This window comes from Periplaneta americana, chromosome 12, assembly GCF_040183065.1.
Source record: "Periplaneta americana isolate PAMFEO1 chromosome 12, P.americana_PAMFEO1_priV1, whole genome shotgun sequence".
Lineage (NCBI taxonomy): Eukaryota > Metazoa > Arthropoda > Insecta > Blattodea > Blattidae > Periplaneta > Periplaneta americana.
Genome location: NC_091128.1, coordinates 71006033 through 71025861, shown reverse-complemented (window position 1 = coordinate 71025861; position 19829 = coordinate 71006033). Strand labels below are relative to the sequence as shown.

General features: G+C 35.8%; 1 protein-coding gene across 1 annotated transcript in view; it reads right to left on the bottom strand.

The window, feature by feature from the left end:
- Positions 1-19829, bottom strand: part of LOC138710545 (ribosomal protein S6 kinase alpha-5-like) — a 308053-nt gene that overhangs the window by 20909 nt on the left and 267315 nt on the right. The window contains exon 7 of the mRNA XM_069841517.1: positions 1522-1625. Within this exon, the coding sequence (XP_069697618.1) occupies positions 1522-1625 (104 nt within the window). The remainder of the gene's footprint in view (positions 1-1521; positions 1626-19829) is intronic.

Sequence of the window (19829 nt, the reverse complement as noted above, 5' to 3'; positions counted from 1 at the left end):
AATATTTTTACGCCACATTTCCTGCATTACGAACTGTTGCAACATAACATATCGATCTGATGTTACAGTGACACTGTCACCTGCGTCATTCTAAAAAAAATACCAAGAATACCCTGCACAGACACGCCACACCACACAGTAACTTTTGCGCTTACGAAGTGGTCTTTCGTGAATCTGATTAGGATTGGTAGGCGCCTAGTACCTAAAGTTTTGCTTGTTCACATAGCTCCATAATGAAAATGGGCCTCGTCAGATATCATGAACTTGTTGAGAAAATCGGGTTTGAGTGTTGAACTGTTGATCGTCTCCAGAAGCTGTGTGCGTGCCTGCAGGCCTCTATGCAATAATTGTTGCACCACTTGGAACTTGTAGGGATGGAACTTCATATCCAGATGCAACATCTGTCGCACACTTCTGCCCGAGATATTAAGGACTTCCGAATGCCGACGAAGTGATCGCGCTGGACTTCGCTGCAGATGCTGTTGCTCTGAACTGTTGGACCCATCTCGTAATCGACTTCCGGGACGGAACTTTATCATTCCGACTAATGTCAAAATGTTGCCGTAACAAAAGGCTGCGTTCGTATCACACTTTCACCACTTTTGAAAAACGTTCCAATTACAAACGCACCATGTTCGTTTGACCAACGCTCCATAATGACTGGCAATGTTTTGAACTGCACTACCCACTGGTACCAACATCAACTCTCTAGGTAGTCATGTCCAACAATGGCGCGCAATTTAAAATGGTCATTGTTTCTGCCGCAATCTGTATTAAGGTGAATTTTTACTTAAAAGGCTAAAGAAACAAGCAGAACTTCAGATTCCCCCAACACCGACCACCTGAGCGCATAAATTTGAGAGAATATTGACATCGATCCTCAGCTTCTCGCCAGGCTGATAGAAAGCTTCCGCAAGCGATTGACACAATGCATGGAAAAGGCTGGAGGCTATTATTTTTGGAAAATAATACGCAAGATACGTTTCCAAAAATATGTAGAAACACATTAATTTCATTAAAATAATTTTTGTTCGCTGCAGTTTCAATAATTTAACATATTTAATCGGTCACTGAAAACGCGCCACCTTGTAATTAAAGGAAAATAGTTTTATTGAATATTTCGTTAGTTAATCAAAATGTCACTTCACTACAGACAATATTCTAGTGAATGTACCTGAACCTAATGTTGTCCGCTTTGTTCAGAATGTGTTAACATAGATGCTTTTGTGCTCCATGTTTCTTCCTTCTTTGTCAGAGGTCTCAGTCTCCAAAGACAATTTTCTAGAAAACAAGGCAATTTGGTGAGATAAGCAACCATTTGGTCACTAATCTACCCTGGATGACCACGTGTCTCTAACGTATGACAGAATTTCCAGTTTCACCTTCCCTTTTCAACAAAGCCAAGCGAAGAACTTTTAAGGACGGATTTGAACCATCAATTCTGGAGTCCTGATGAGAGCACAATAATCACTAGATCACAGAGATGTAGAGGTCGCATTTAATTGCTAATAAGTTGCTTACCGAGAAATATCCTGCTGCGTATTCCTCTCGCCTTCTACAGTGAAGGGTGATGCCCCAGTTAGGAGTTCGTATGCCAGGACACCAACACTCCACCAATCCACAGCCTGCAACAGAAGGGAGAACATTGCTGTAGTACATAATAATACTTTTATAATATAATAATAGCACAGTCTAGTATATACAGTCGCGAAGCTCAATACGTAGTAAATATGCAAACATTAGATAGTTGCTCAAAACTAGGATCGCTAATCGCCTCATTACAGGCAATGCAAAATAGTACCATCACAGTCCATTGTATCTAGCACCCTCAAAACTCAAGCTTCGTGACTTTATATAGTAGACTGTGATAATAGGGTATTGTAATAGTTCTTTTTGAGAATTATAACAATTTTACTCAGAAAGGACGGGTTTTGTGCAGAAACTTGTCCACGAACAGTTCCTTATTACGTTGATGCAAAAAACCGATCTTCCTCTCGCTCAGTAAAATTGTAATAAAGTCTCAAAAAGAACTATCACAATATTATTCATATCACAATATTGCCAACCTTTACCCTATATATATTACCTCTGACTGAGGTTATGGCTGATATGTACATCTCTTACCAGGCAGTACATCTCACTTGACGAAATGTGTCAGAGGAAAAACAATTGTTTGTATGCATCTGAAGTCTAATTAGTGTAATATGTAGCTAATCGGCGATGTACCCAATGGAGGGGGAAAGGAACTGGCCACACTACCTCATCTCCTGACCTAGTTGCCTCATAAGTGGTGCCATGTTGGTATCACTTGTGAGGTTCAGACCTGTCTTCGGACAGTCGAATAAACAAAGCAAATATATTCAACAATTCTGTTCAACCATCTTGGATAACAGATTGTGCAGGATATATACTATAATGGTTTTATGGTGCTCTAATATATAACCGAAAATGGTAAAAAGACGTAGTTCATTTTTTTACTACTAACTCTCCTAATATCAATAATTTCACAGTTTTACATTTTTGTGCAATGGCAAAGGCCTTAACTTGGCGTTATTCGTCCCAAGATGTCGCTAGTGCCGAGAAGCATCGACCACTTAGTTCGTCAGAGACTATCAAGAGTGCACCACAAACGGTGGGTTTACATTACGCTCGTAATGAAATGATAACGATGGAGAAATGTTGAATGTCGCAGGGGAACGGTAGTACCCGGAGGAAACTCCTTTGTTGCCTGGACCACGGGCTTGTCCAATACAAGTTATTCAAGGTGGGTCAACCGGGATTTGAAATCAGGCCCGCTGACCTACAAGCGCGCTAGCACTGTATGAATATTTCATGTTTAATATAGTTCTAAAAACTATTCGATTTTAAGTTAATAGAAGAAGTATTGTATGTAAGCTCGTATGACAACGAATTCAACCAATATACCCATATACTAAAAATGTCGTATCTTTAGTGTTTTGAAACTATAAAAACGTAAGGTAAATACGAAACGTAAGATGTGTGTCTTATGTTTTGTTTATACACTGTAAGTCAACATTTCATTTAATTCATTTTATATTAAGAAATATATTGTTTGCCATTTAAAAATGAAAACTGCATATTCTTTATGTAAGTTGTGTAATAGCCATTAAAAGATAAATCACATAAGCAGGGCATTTACAATTTTATACATCTCTAAGTACGCTTCTCATATTCATTATGGCTTCAGAACTGTTTAATTAACCCCGCCCTTTCGATGTTCAAGAGGTAGTCACAATGGGCTCAATGAGACAAGTGCTCAGACCTAACCTAACTCCTTTTATTTCAATAGACCTACATCTAGTGCAGAGCAAACATAAGCTTCTTAGTTCGTAATAGCGCAGCGAAGTATGTCGTAACCTTTGCATATCTCTGTGAACTAATAAAAATCACTACCCTACGTCTTTTCCCATTATGTCACTTATTTCTGCATAACAAATTCATCGCAACGTGCTTGGTAACTAGGTTACACTTCTTTCTACCTCTGTGTTCAGCCATGCTAAAAGTAGGACGGCAAAGAGAAAATTCCGACTGAGAAAGAGAGAGAACAGCGTTCACTTTCACTGTTGGTAGTGACAGTCACATGTTAAGTTTCTAAATGTTGACAAATCTTGAATTCTGCCAAGCACATCACTCACAACGCCATGAGCGTAACAATGTTATTGTTATGGAGTCAAGTTTAACCACACATAAACAATTAAGTCTCACTACGTAGGTTACATTCTTTTTATAATCGAATGTTACTATCATGTAACTAAATTTCATCAATAACTGTAGAGAGAGAGAGAGAGAGATATTTAAAGACAAATAAATCGTCCAGCCTTAATTAAGGATAAGCACAAGGATTCGGAAATCAACAGCAATAATATAATTAAAGATGAACATTGTTGTAACAAATAAACTGTAATTATTAAGCACTGTTATGAAGTCTGACTAGAGTAATGTAGCTAGTCGGCGATGTATGCAATGGAGGGAGAAAGGAACTGGCTTCCCTATCCCATTATCTCCTGGCCTAGTTACTTCATAAGTGGTGTCTTTTTGGTACCAGGTAATTAGTCCAAGTGGGAGTCGAACCCACGCCAGAACGCAGCAGGCAAACGCACTACCGTCTGAGCTACGTCGGTGGCCTCGTTAAGATTCGGATCAAAATGTTTATAAATTTAATGGATTTTAAGAAGGATTGTTTAATATGCACTACAGCATAATAAATTACATATAATAAAAAGAAAAAAAAAATAAGTTGTGTATTATGAAAACATGAACGTGAAGTAATACACTGGAAAAAAGTAACTTACTTCGGATAGATAATCTGAACTTCTGGTTCGAACCCTAATTAGTTCGGATTAGCGAAGTTTTACTGTATTTTATCCGTCATGCATTTAAAGTTATTCATAATATGATGTACTCCAACTAACAATTTCAAATACAGGTTGATTCACAAGGATTTACCGTCACTTACGGAGCTCATTTCCGAAGACATTCTGAGCAAAAAATGTCATATAAACATTTATCCTAATATCAATATTTTCAGAGTTACAGTAATTTGAAGTTGTTAGTAAAATACCTTCGTTCTTTAGTTTTAAGGGTAAAAAAATATTACAAATAGAGAATGAACTATTCAGAAGTGTCATTTATTTAATTGGCTAGTGTTCTGAAGCTAAAACTGTGTTGTTAATTGCTTTGTACAGATTTTGTTTTTAAATTTATAACTATAAATTACATCATTCTTACGCACTTATCACACAAATTGTTACAAATCATACGACTTTAGGAACTTGATTCTTTACAGTTTAATTCGTAATTGGTGAGGTGGTGACTGTGAGTATTACAGCCATTCGAAGGGGGATGTGCGGAGAGTTCCTGTTCAATTCAGATATTTTTTCTTTTGCTTATTATGCTGTCTGTTTCCCTGATTTTGAAGAAAACGTAGTCAAAACAAATGAAAGTCATTTTTTTTTTTTTCGTTGTTGATAACTCTAAAGCATCTATCAGATGCTTTATGGTTGTGCTAACGGATGGAGTTACTTGTCAACAATGTGACGCTGAAACGTGTGTTCAGGTTACTGCCCAGCGACAGTCCTGATGTATTTTTATATTTGTGATGATTGGTTAATTCATATTAACCCGGCACACTCACAATCACACTCACATTCATACAAATTTCCAGACTCTAAACACCCAAGGAATTCCTCTTCCGAAATTACTTGATTATATAAATTAAAAATTCAGTTTGATTATCTGAGTGCTACGATACAAGTTTCTAAGTTGGGGGTAAGTGAAATCCCCACCTCACCAATTACGTGACTAGAAAAATATCTCACCATTTACGGGTTAATTATGCATCCTAATGTACAGTCTTAAAGAATTTACAAGAATGGCGTGATTTGTAACAATTGTTATGATAAATGCATAATAAAATGTAATTTTGTAGTTAAAAATCGAAAGAAAAAAATTCTGTATGAAGCAACTATGGGCTTCACAACACATTTTTAGCTTCAGAATATTACCTAATTAAAGAAATAATACTCCTGTATTGTTCATTCTTTATATGTAATATTCTTTTACCCTTAAAACTCAATAATAAAGGTAGTTTACAAACAACTTCAAATTAATGTCATTCTGAAAGTATTGAAAATAGGACAAATGTTTATATGACTTTTTTGCTCAGAATGTCTTCGGAAATAAGCTCTTTAAGGGACAGTAAATCTTCGTGAATCACTCTGTATATTTTTATTATGAAATTTCTTTATTATTTACTAAAAATCTAATTTTGTTTACTATTTTGACGTGAAATGTCTATATTCAACCTGCAAGAGAGAATATTTGTAACTCTTTGACATGAATGAATGAATGAATGAATGAATGAACTGAAGAGAAATGGGAGGATAAACATTTAACAGGTACGCGAAAACTTGTCCTTGCAAGAGAAATTGGAAGTGACGTGAAAAGAAGTGTCTATATGAGACCCAAGTCTGTTTGTCACTTGTCTCGTGCGATTTTCGCCATTCCATATGGAAGAATATTAAATAAATTTGAAGGGGAAAGCCAAAATTAGGCGTAATCTAATAGCTACCACGTGAGAGGGGACAAAGCACGACAGAACAGCATCAGGGCAGGATCGCCGAAGGTGTTATAATTACTCGTACAATATACCTAAGCTTGGAAAGCAAGAGAGATGGAGCGCCGCAGTGCTCGTAACATTGGGGATTGAAGCCCTTACGCTTACGCTGTGCGAGTGAGTCACATGGAGGCATGAGATGATGCTCTGCCCGTCATTAATCTTACTCTGGCCCTATCGCTATTCGCTGTATTATCTAATTATTAGATAGGATGTACTCATCCTGTCTGTGGTAGTATTCATTTAATCCTTAAATACATGCTTGACTAACATACATACCAAGAATATAGACGTTTCACGCAATCCAAGGAATTTAATAAATTCCCTAACACATTTTTTATTTCTAACTACATATTTTAAGTCCAATTTTATCAATTTTTGGTACATGCACCGGTGCCTCAATTCGGAGACTGACAACAACTATAAGTAGGTATTTTAGGCTTCATACGCTATTTTTGTAGTCGCTTTAACTGTGAGATCATATAGCGATTGGATTTACGTTTTCATAAACAGTATTGCCATCCGGTACTATATCTGAATAGTTTATAAACATGTCCACCGCATAATCAGCAACTTGTGGACTCAAGTCTTGCGAATTAATATCATTCTGTATTTTTTTAGTGGAAGAGGTAACAAATCTGGCATTTTCATTTTAAATAACTAGTTTCCTTGTTATTTATGATCAAGGAAACCATTAAATCACTAGTCTATAAGCTTTATATTATAGCGATGTACCGAAGTACATAGCTATGATATTTCCATGCAGGAATTCTGCGTTATCATATGATGAAGGATCGGTGGAGCGGAGAAAAACTCGAGTGCACATCTGCACATTAGTGTGTTGCCACACATCTGTGACACAGTGCATGAGGTTGGCCACTAAAGGAAAACTAAGACGTTGAGCTTCAACTGAGAAGGATTCAATCCGGCATCGGAATTGGAATCCGGTGTGGCTTAGTGGACAGATCGTCAACACGTAGAGTTGAAAACCCGGGTTCGGATTCCGGTGCCGGAGAGAATTTTTCTCCGTTCCACCGATCCTTCATCACTATAAGCTTGGCTAACTCCTGGATTTGAACCCAGTACCTCAATGCGAGTCTAGTGTTTCAACACTGAGTTACTCGCTGGGTAACTAATTGAAGGGATGACAATGAAATAGTCCAAAGTCACACTTTTAACAAAAATGTTTTTTATGCGAGTTCATTTCTTGCACATATGGGGAAGTTATTAGTAAAATATTACACAAATTACTCAACAAATGTCGTAAGTATACGCCGAAGAAATTATGATACCAAACCTAATAGCATTGGATTATAAATTTTTAAGACGTTCTCCTGTAAAATTCTGTCTTTGTGGCTTAAGACTATATCATTTTACCCCTTCAATTGTTTAATAACCTTGTCATGAACATAATTTTAGATAAATAATATCGATGTCTATATATTTCTTATTTAAAGAACACTGGCAGACAACAAGGATCCTGAATTCTAGAAAACCGAAATTTCTGAGTTTTGAAAAATAGTAAATGCTATATGAAGTAGAAGTAGAAATGAAAAATCATCCTAACAATTACACAGAATCCTGGCGATACCATGCACATCGCCAACAGAGAAATATTGATAAGAAACCACAAAATTAGATTATAATAGGTTTGTTCCAGCAAGCAATTCAGAACGCATTCCGAACTAATACCGAACTTCTTTCGACGCATGCGCCAGTTATGTACGGTATCAGAATTAGTTTGGGATTTTATGTTGGAACGTTTCTTGAACTGTTCTTTCAATGCCTTCGAAGTTTCTTCTCATATTAAAATTATATTCATCATCTGAACTTAATTTGTCATAAAATATATCACTATCACCTTCCAAATCACTCATGATCGACTATTTTTTTACTTTACCTACCTAGTCTCGAACGTCAGATTAAATCAGGGCTGGGCACCGGGAGCAAATCCAAACTCTAAACGGGGATGCTTAATATTCATCCGTCACGCAATCAACGCTGCGCGGTGTTCGGCGGGAAAGAAAGGGGTTGAAGAGCAGTCATATGGCCCCCCGTTAGAGAGTAGAATCCGCTCTTGGTGCCCATTAAACTATCTGCGCATGCACCAACAGTTCAGAATTCCCAGTTCTGCTCTTAATCGAGAACCAATTTCACTTGTTCCGAACGAGTTCTGAAGCATGTTGGAACAGGGAACTGGGAGTTCAGTATTGGTTCGGAATCAGTTCTAATCTTGTTGGAACCCATATTGGGCTACTGCGCATAAGCAGACAGTTCAGAATCGATTCCGAACCGTGCTGGTACAAACCTATCATATCTCGAATATCGTAAGACAACATCTAACCATTAACAATTAGCATAGCCTTCGTAATGTAATATATCGATTCCAGAATTCGGCGATATCTCGCACTTCCAGTACTTACTGAACCTAACCCTACTTTGGTGTGGTTCAGATACGTTAATAAAGTCGTACGAAATAAAAGAAAACTACCGTCAAGTTTCTTTACTTTCTATTAGGAAATTCAAGCAACCATAAACGATCAAAATTCAGCATTCCTGTATTATCCACTTTCACTTCGACATTAAATATTCTCAGTCATGCAGAAATTGACTGCATGCAAGAGGCTGGAGGAAGGAAAGGTGCATCACACTGTAGATTGCCAAAGCATTTCATCTCTTGACCTACTTAAACCGACATCGGCCATGAGTCATGAAATCTGCATGATCAGTATGACACATGACATCAGCTAGTCAATGCCACAAATACATGCAAAAATTTGCATCCCACTTGATTGATGCAACTGCTTGTTAAGTTGCATTTGATGAAGAAAGTAGACCAGTCTTATTGTATGCTTCTCCTCTCTAATTTGTGAGAAATTATTTCATTCCTTAAGAACAGATTTCCACTTCAGCTCGGCCCTGCACGAAACATACTTAGAAGGAAACTGTTAATAAGCCCACGTCGGAATCTTCCTTTCAATTACACACATTGTTAGATTTCCACAACACACATACATTTATAATACAATTAGCTGTCCATACTAACTGTGAGATTGCTCGAAATTGAAGCTTGAGTGAAAGATTACCGAAAAATTGAGTAGTCCCGGCCTGAGTAGATAGTGCTAGAGGGGTTTAACTGCTATGAAGCAAGGTGTATTCATTCATCCATAATTTTCTGCCCAAGGGCAGGTCTTTCACTGCAAACACAACATTCTCCAATTTTTTCCATTTTCTGCCTTTCTCATAGTCTCCGCATATGCTCCATATGGGACGCTCAAAGCACAAGAGAATCAAGTCATAAAAATAAGCTTTTCAGAAAATTAAAGTCTTTTTAGTTAATTATTCATTAAAGGTGAGTGTGATTTTAAACATCTGCACCATTGCAAAGATTGTGAGGACATTATCCTTTTATGCTCTGAAAGTAGCCTCACCTAAGGTACGAGTATGTACAGACGAAATATCTCCCAATTGACCAAAAGTGAACTTGATTCCCTTGTGCTCTGGACGCCCCATATCTTAATACCGTCTATCATCTGATATCTGCTCCCATTCACCGCAAGATGTATCTTCATAGGATTTTCTCAGTCTCCCGAAATAGGGCCGGAGAATTGCTTGCTGTGTTCCGATAGGAATGATGGGAAAAACTGATTAAGTGTTGCCAATCTGACCATTTCAAACACATTAAGAATATCCATTATTTACAGGATTCCCAAGTAGTTTATTATTATTATTATTATTATTATTATTATTATTATTATTATTATTAAACTGGTTACTTTACGACGCTTTATCAACTGCTAAGGTTATATAGCGTCTGAATGAGCTGAAGATGATAATGCCAGCGAAATGAGTTCAGGATCCAGCGCTGAAAGTTACCCAGCATTTGTTCTTAACTGGGTGAGGAAAAACCTCGTAAAAACTTCAATCAGGTAACTTGTTCTAACTAGGATTTGAAGCCGAGTCCGCTCGTTTCATAGATTATCATTATTATTATTATTATTAGTATTATTATTAAACTGGTTACTTTACGACGCTTTATCAACTGCTAAGGTTATATAGCGTCTGAATGAGCTGAAGATGATAATGCCAGCGAAATGAGTTCAGGATCCAGCGCTGAAAGTTACCCAGCATTTGTTCTTAACTGGGTGAGGAAAAATCTCGTAAAAACTTCAATCAGGTAACTTGTTCTAACTAGGATTTGAAGCCGAGTCCGCTCGTTTCATAGATTATTATTATTATTATTATTATTATTATTATTATTATTATTATTATTATTATTATTATTATACTATAAAATCGTCTTTTTGTAGAGCCGATTTAGAATTTCAGTCGGATACACGTAGCAATTTTGGCCAGTAATTAGACGTTGCGATCCTTTTAAAATCTCATAAACAGATAAGCCATTGTTGTGAACAATCTCTGGCAGCAGAGGGAATATGTTGTCAACGGTTTTCAGTTCTATGTTCAATTATTATATTCATAATAAATGTTAAACTAAAAATCATATGTGATAGGATACATATTGTGACTAAACATTTCAATTAAACTGATAAATCATTACGCGCTGCTTTGGGAAGTAATAATAATAATAATAATAATAATAATAATAATAATAATAATAATGCTTATAAATTTCAATAGTCTCTGGAACATATAGGCCTACATTGATTTGGAGATCTTTCTATGTTATTTGTCTATGGACAGGGCTCTCTCGGCTGATACAGCGAGCGCTTACTAGTGCACGCTCTTTCCTCGCACGCTACGTGACAGAGTACTGATTCACATTTCCCATACAATGGCATTTCAACTGTTCTCTCCAAGTACGCGCCGTGGTTTCTTAATGCAACATTCCAAATAAATGTTAACACCCTTACAGGTTTGAAGGGAGCTTTTTGCACGTGCTAATTAACAGCTCCCTTGTGCGTACGCATAGGATGAGCGACGTTAAACACTGAAATGTTACTGAAATATGACAGTGACAGCAATCTACAGCTAACCTAACATAACCTAGAAAAAGTAATATAATGGTAGCAATTAGGGAATTAGTATAATTGCACCACTACGACAAACTAATGTTGTCACACTTTTTCTTTCCTGTAACAATGTATAGCGTGCGTTCTTAGTTTGTAATACATCAAGGCTTGACATCAAGGGTCTGAAACTGCAGTTGAATGCTAAGGCACTTAATTTCATGCCCTACATGTGAATGAGATGTAGGCCTATTTCCCAACTGTATTATTATTATTATTATTATTATTATTATTATTATTATTATTATTATTATTATTATTATTATTATTATTAAATAGGAAAGGAAATAATTAATCTTGTAATATTAGACTATATGACACTGTTATCTATGTAATTGAGGGCACATATGCACCAAGAGCAAATGACTTAGGTTTATGTGCCCTTTTCCGGCAAGCTATATCTTATTCTCTACCATTGCATTCAAACGATGCTATTAGAAGCCATGGAACGCCATCAGTAGGTAATTAAGTTCATTTAACATGGAACGGTTTGTGTGTGGCTATGAGCGAAATGTGACTGAAAAGAAGACATGACAATTTTCGTTTTCACTCACAAATGCACCGATATATTACTCTATAAAATATGTACGCGTCAACAAAAAAATAAGGTAAGCACTAACATAACCTAGCCTATGTTACTAGGTTATTACTTCACGTAGGAATGCAATAATAAAACAACACATACCAGGTGATTCAAAAGATTGTGCTCAAACTGAAGGAGCTTACAGAAGAGTCGAAATATACAGTTTTTTCAAATAAGAACCTCTGGTCTCCGAAGAAATCCTCAGTCAGTATCCCTAATGTCAGGCCATACATTATGGATGTAAACACACTTTGTATCTTATGTACTTCCTGCCACCACGTTTGAATGGGCAAATTTACAACAACGTTTTGCAAAATGTTGTTCCACAGCTGTTAGAAAACGTGCCACTTAACCAGTGTCAACAAATGTGGATTCAACACGACGGACCACCAGCACACTTTACTCTTGCTATACGAGACTTTCTAAACATCGCATATCCCGGGCGTTGTATCGAAAAAGGAGGTCCGATTGAATGGCCAGCCCGCTCCCGATCTGATGCCTCTTGATTACAGTTTTTAGGAGTATATTAAAAGCTTCGTTTACGAGACACCATGGAAGAACCAGAAATACTATTAGTCAAGATACCTGCAGCATTTTATATGCTTTGGAAGGTTAATTTTATTATTTCGTTGAGTGCGCCAGAGTTTTCTTCGATATTGCAATGCCTACACTGAATGCAGTGTAATACACAAATAATTTTTAAGTTCATGTAATCTTTGCCTGCTTAAATTTTGTACAAATTGCTATTATTTCATTTGTATGTTGTTGTCATTCCCGACATTCACAGGTTTATACTGATTCAGGATTGCTTCCAAGACCATGAGTTCCTATTGTAAAATTGTTATATATGTATTATTCCAAATCCTCTGTAAGCTCCTTCAGTCTGAACACAACTTTTTGAATTGTCCTGTACGTGTTATGAGGATACAAGTGACTACAAACTAATACCAAGGACTAGTCGATTTTTTAATAGCGGTAACTAACAAACTTTAATTTTGACTGCAGGATATCTTGTGTACTATATTATTTGTTGATTGTTAATGATTTCATAAGAAATAAATCTTTCTGTATCTAAAAAAAATCATAAAAATGTATATGAGCAATATTACTGTCAATATAATGTAATCCAAGAACATAAAAAGCAAAAACGTTTACACACGCTGGCACGTAGTAAACACATTAAGTACTACCAACGTTAAGATGTTTGCCTTCTTATTACTAAGGAACTTGATAACTAGTATAAGACTGATCAGATTTGCAGGCTCACTACTTCACTCTACTCGAATGACTAAATGGCCAGTCAGCCCATCTACCCTCTCACCTACTTGCTCATTTTAATCAAGTGTATTCCTTTACTTTTGTTTACCAAAGAAATAAAAATCTAACTGTGGCCTTCAGGAGTGCTTCCATATTCACCCACATAAACAACCTCATTTGTACTGTAAACCTGCAAATGTTGAAGCTGCTACGTTGTAAAACTCAAAAGCCATATTGATTCTCCCTCATGACCTGACCCATTTATCTACTGACCCACATCTTAGCCTCCATATTGACAAAACTAGGGCAGACTTGTTCGAAAATCACAGACAGCATCACACACAAGGGTGAAAGTAAACTCTATAAAAGGGTGACAAGGGGAAAATAGATATGCTTTTTAGAGACGGGGGCTAAAGACGTCGAGAACAAACACAATAATCTATTTTTAGGCTCTCGTAGAACCAGTGATCTATTAGGAAGCGAAGCTCAGTTCTACATAGAAAGCATTACAACCGTGCCTTAATACTGTAAAAGTTACATACGAAATATCCCTTCAACTCTCGCAAAAATTCTATATAGGTCTAAGACGAAAGCACCTGAAAACGGTATTAATTATGATAACTCTGTTTATATTGTTCAATTAAGCAGATTTATTGTATTTTATTTGATAGCATATTAAATACAGACAAAATGATTAGGCCTTAATCTCTAAAGACTTATTTTCTGAATAATGATGTAAACGTACTCCAAATGGTTTGGCTTGGCTTTACGAGGGCTGGACCGTGGACGAGAACTAAGGAAGAGACTATTGGAGTGCTTTGTGTGGAGTGTGGCACTATATGGTGCAAAAACACTGACATTACGACGAAGTGAAGAGACTAGACACGTCTAGAAATGGACATACAGAATAAGAATTGGAGCTATGCAAGAAAGAGTGGCTGAAGAATAATAATGCTGAAACTGATCAGAATAGAAAAAAAATTGGTTGGGACACTGGATAAGAAGAAACTGCCTATGGAAGGATGCTCTGGAAGGAATGGTGAACAGAAGAAAAGTTCGGGGCAGAAGAAGATATCAGACGATAGACAACATTAAGATATGTGGATCGTATGATGAGACAAAGAGAAAGGCGGAAAATAGGGACGATTGGAAAATGCTGGGTTTGCAGTGAAATACTGCCCTCGGACAGAACACTATTAATAAACGACTCGAGACGGGTCCGTACACTTAGGCACACTTTGGCCCTTTGTGCGCCCTATTATATGCGATGATTTTCCAAGTCCGACAGGTGGACTGGGTGGCATTTGTGAATCCGATGCTGACAGGTGGGCCATCCATCCTCAGACCCAGGGATAGGTCCCGTACGCATACGAGTAGCTGGATAGTCCCTGGGGCTGTGTCCCAAGCCCTTTCTATATCAGTATTGGAAACCCGTACTAGCCTCAAGACTTCACCCCAGCCCACTTCAAATGGTTTAGCAACGAAGATGTTTCAGCAATGACACATTTATTTCATATTGCCAAAATAAATAACATATTTGGGATTTTTTTTTTCATGTTGTGCCGGTCTCTAGTGGTAAGGTTAGAGGCTTTGATGCGAGATAGCTATCCCTAGACTTGGAATAATATTTCGCATTACTTTTTCTTTCGTTTGAAGGTGGGGATAGCTCTTCCTGGACCTGCAATATCATATTATGAAACAAGTTTTTAATGTTCTACTTTATGGCATGAGTCAATTTTTAGGGAAGGAACGGAGCGAATGCAATAACTGTATAATATTATAAACGTGTTTCTTATGTTTTTTTTTGTGCGACAGCATTATAAAACAATTAATAAAGAAATGTATTAAATATTATAGCATGACATATCGTTTCATAATGTGGCATAGTATATTATGTACGATTTTGACTAACGATAAAGTCTGTTTATAATGCTGATGTACAAAAACAATATTTTGGGTTATTATTTCTCGCTTTGACAACACTGAAAAATCGATAGTAATGAAATCGACATGAATACTACAAAAATCAAAATAGTGGTAGGTCGTACCTAAAACAGGAATAAACCAACATCTGTTTGTGTAATCGTAAAAAAAATTAGAGTACGGTAACACAGTCTAATATATACAGTCACGAAGCTCAATACGTATAGAATATGCATCCATAGATAGTTGCTAACCACTAGGAACGCCACTATCGCCTCATAACAGACAATGCGAAATAGTACCGGCACAGTCTATTGTTCCTAGTATCCTCAACAACTCAAGCTTCGTGACTGTATATACTAGACTGTGACGGTAACTTTATTCTTAATTTGTCGACTTGTTTACCAACATAAATTTTACCATGGCCAATATTGCAAAACTAAATTAAAAAATTTAGATATAGGAAGATAACGCCTATATGTCAACAAATAAAACAAAACAGATAGGTATCTTACGTTACATACTTAAGTAGGCAACAAGCTGAAGAGGAACCTTGTCAGGGATCTAACAATGAAATCCAAGTACATATTGCTCTCCGTACTCTGTGTAATGAGGTAACAGGGCCAATGTTCCATCACCGCCTTTCACTCTGCAGCACAGTCGTATTATATTGACTCGAAGAACATTCACAGAGAAAGGATCACACATTCACTTCTCCGAGGAAAAAACCTAACTTGCTTTTTACGTTTTAATAGTATTGGAACTCAATGCAATCACGACCGAACAGGTGAAAACCTTACTTCTACAGAGAAATATGACCATTAGACATTAAATAAATGGAACACGGTATATATTTTTAACCTTCAAGTTCTTTGTAAGTTAAGGACAAATCATTGGCAGACATTGCGGCGTCTTTATTTTTGTGTTGAAAGTTACATTTTTATATATTATTATACTTTCGTTATCGTGTCCTTTTGAAAAATATTAACACCTTCCTTCCATTATTGAAATAATAAATACGAGTACATAACGTTTATTTATTATTTTCATGAAGTATATTAAATTCCACCATAAACTCGAAGGCACTAGAAATAGTAATAATACTGTTTTTTGGTTTTTACGCAAAACGAACCGAAATGTAATATAAACTTGAATTAGTGGGGCGATAATGAACTTGCGCAACTAATAACATTAATTTGCAGTTACCATTACAACAAAATAATAATATTAATATTATTAATGGAAATATCAATTAATTAGTGTACCTACCGGCACTTGTAGTGCAGACCTAATTTATCAAAGTAGGATGAGGTTAAGCAATAATAATCACACCAGAATTGAAAATAAAACTTTATCAATCAATTTTATAACAACAGACTTAATTTTTATGTCTCTATAAAAATAATAATAAAATGAATACAATCAAAACCATATCCACTGAAGAGAACGTGACTGTACAGTCACGAAGCTCAATACGTAGGGAATATGCATCCATAGATAGTTGCTAACCACTAGGATCGCTACTATCGCCTCATCACAGACAATGCGAAACAGTACTGTCACAGTCTATTGTTCCTAGTACCCTCACAACTCAAGCTTCGTGACTGTATATATACTAGACTGTGACTCTACTGTGTCCAGAGTGGTGATGTCGATTGTTAGAATCGTGAGAAGCGCTTCGATTAGATTCTCGATCTATCATTCCTGTTTCGTGATTGACTTCCATTCAAACTTTAAACTTAAGAACTCGAAGTTTCGGAGTTACTATACTTATAATTTTACGGTTACATCTACGTAAAAATAATGTGAATAGTTTCATTTAATAGAATCGTTGTTAACAGTAATATCAACGTTACGTTTACGTTTAAGTTTGAACTGTAAACGAGACCTGTTAACTATATAATAATAATAATAATAATAATAATAATAATAATAATAATAATAATAATAATAATAGTAATAATAATATACAGGATGGACTGTAAGTAATGTCATTAATTTCAGTGGGTTATTCCTTGAGAGGTTTCAAACAAAAACACATTTTTCCTTGTTTTTGCTTCCTTGTCGAGATAAATGTTTTATATGAAATATTTCATAGCGTGTTCTGGAAAAGCCATTGATTTAATTCCCAATATGCTCAGTCAATTTAAGAGAGCAATGTATTACTATAATAAATGATTGAAATAATTGTAGTTTTGTCCTTTAAATATGCAGAAATTTGATCCGAACAAATTTAATATTGTAAAATTACTTTGCAGAACAATTGTTACACTTGTTTGGACCAAATTTCTGCACATTTAAAGGACAAAACTAAAATTCTTTCAATCATTTATTATCATAATACACTGCTATCTTATTATTGATTGAGCGTATTTGGAATAAATCAATGGCTCTCCCAACAATTTTTATCTCGAAAAGGAAGCAAAAACGAGCAAGATTGTATTAAACTTTCTTGTCTGAAATATCTCAAAGAATAACCCCCCTGACATTAATGACATTACTTACGGTTCATCTTGCATTGTTATATCGGCGTCATTTTCGAAATCTAAATTTTCTATTTCAATAGTTTTGCATCTAATTTCTATGATACAAATTGTAGCGCACGGCCGCTACTGGTCCTCGCTATTAGTAATGTCAATCTGTTACTCTGTCGAAGAAAGCTGTGGCGTACATGTTTGCTGTGTAGTAATAGAATAACTTTCTCTACTAATATCTACCCTCGCATTACTTAATGTTCTCGAACCATCTTTAAACGATCATAATCTATTATTTCACTCTTTCCCACCAGCACTCATTCAACCCCTTTCACTATCTGTTAAGCAAGAGCATGACTTCCACAATACTTTCTCAAAAGCCACATTTCCCTGCCTGCAATTTTTCTCTGCCCCACCCAATGCCTGACCTAAATTTCTTGCGATCTTGACCAGCATCGACCGTAATTAAAATCATAACAGTTCGCACGGTGCTGTGCAGTTCCTCATTGTGCGACTGTGCACTAAAGGACAGTAAGAAGGCTTAATCTAGCAGTGTTACAAAGCAGTGTCCCATTAAGCAACATTGTGGTCACCCACCAATTGCAATAACAAATCTGCAAGCCAACAAGTGGAACCAAGCTGTTACGTTTCCGTGACTTGAACTGGTTCTGATTGAGACACCACCCTGATATCCAGTTTTATCCCTTCTTCTTGTATCAGAGAGCTTTAATTAAAAGCCAGTGTTATTAATCACGTTCAGAACACTGCTCAGACTTACACAGCGCCACGAAAGTGTGTCAACTTAATGAAGACCGTTATGGCAATGTTACGCTACAAAATAAAGTGCGGTGTATCAGAAACAGCACTTCATCCTCCGAAACACTGTACGTGTATGCTGCAACAATTTCATTGCATACCGTAAATTGTGGGCGAGAATTTAGTTGCCCGAATTTTGTAAAAACTTAAATTAGAAACCGCCTTTCAGTAAAAAAAAAAAAAAGTTAATACTCTGGTAACAATGAATCTTGAAAATTCTAATCGTAAATAATTTGATTTCCCAAGGGCTTTCAATGTTTGAAGTTCTCATAAAAATATATGTAACGGTATTTAATAATATGTAAATTTAGCAGTAATTGATCTTAGACAAAGGTCTAATGATTTACTTACATATAGTCCTATCTAGAGTGTAGTAAGACTGGTTGAAAATAAAAAAACTCCAAGAAGCAAATTACATATTTTTTTTTATTTCTGCAAACCTCATTAATTTTCTTTCTATATGATTATTTAGGATGTTGGACAAGCTTTTCCCAATTTGCACTAATACCATCTTCCATTTACGCATTTTTACGACATTTATCCTATACTCATTGTACTTCTGCTTATCGGTTAAAACTACCTTCAGAATGAACATATTTATTTTATAGCTTAAACCTTGCTTAAGGTAACCAAGAAGTGTAAGTCTACTATAAAATACAGCAGCCCACATTTTGCTCTGCATCTCATCAACTTTTAAAACAATTTTTAAGACAGGAAAACTCTCATGAATATCCGTTGTAAATTGTAATATTCTAGCGAACATTTAAACATTTTACTGGACATAATATACAAATTTAAGTAAAAAAAGATCTTGTGAAAAAAACTGAAAACATTAAAACGTAAGTGCCTATTTTTCTCATAAACTAGTAAAAGGATTTGAATGATTTTTTTTTTCAAATAAAAAATAAGTTAACTTTCTCAAACTAACATTGGAATATCATTATAGTTACCAAAATTAAAGTATGTATGTTGTATACTAGTTCATGAGAAATATTGTCACTTATATTTCAGTTTTTCAGCTTTTCTTTTTTCACAAGATTTTTTAAAAATAGTTTATTAAAAATTTATATGTTCACTGGAATATTGAAATTTACAGGTGATGTTCATAAGAGTTTCCTTAATCTGTTTCCAAAATTTCAAATGGATAGGTAGCTTTGAAAGTTAATAAGATATAGAGCTGCTGTATTTTATTATACAGTGTTACTATAAATGATCTTTCCGATTACAAACTTGAATAACTATCGTTAGGAGACACTTAGAAATATGATATTGGTATCAATGGAAAGAGAAACTCAAATATTTTTTGTTATTCATTCGGTTACATCACATGTGCTACTCTTAAATCAGCAAAAATTAGAAAACATGAAATTGGTATCAACAGAAACAGAAACTCCAACAATTTTTTAATTTTTTTCAATGGAAAACATGAAACAGAAAGAGAAACACTTGGTTCATAACCGTAAGCAAGTCACATATGCTCAATGTGAGCTTCTTGTGTCACACGACACACATCAAGTCTGTAGTCAATTTCCTGCCATACACGTTGTAGCACTGGACCATCCACCAGTGCAATGGCCTCTGTGATGCGGATACGAAGATCCTCAATGGTA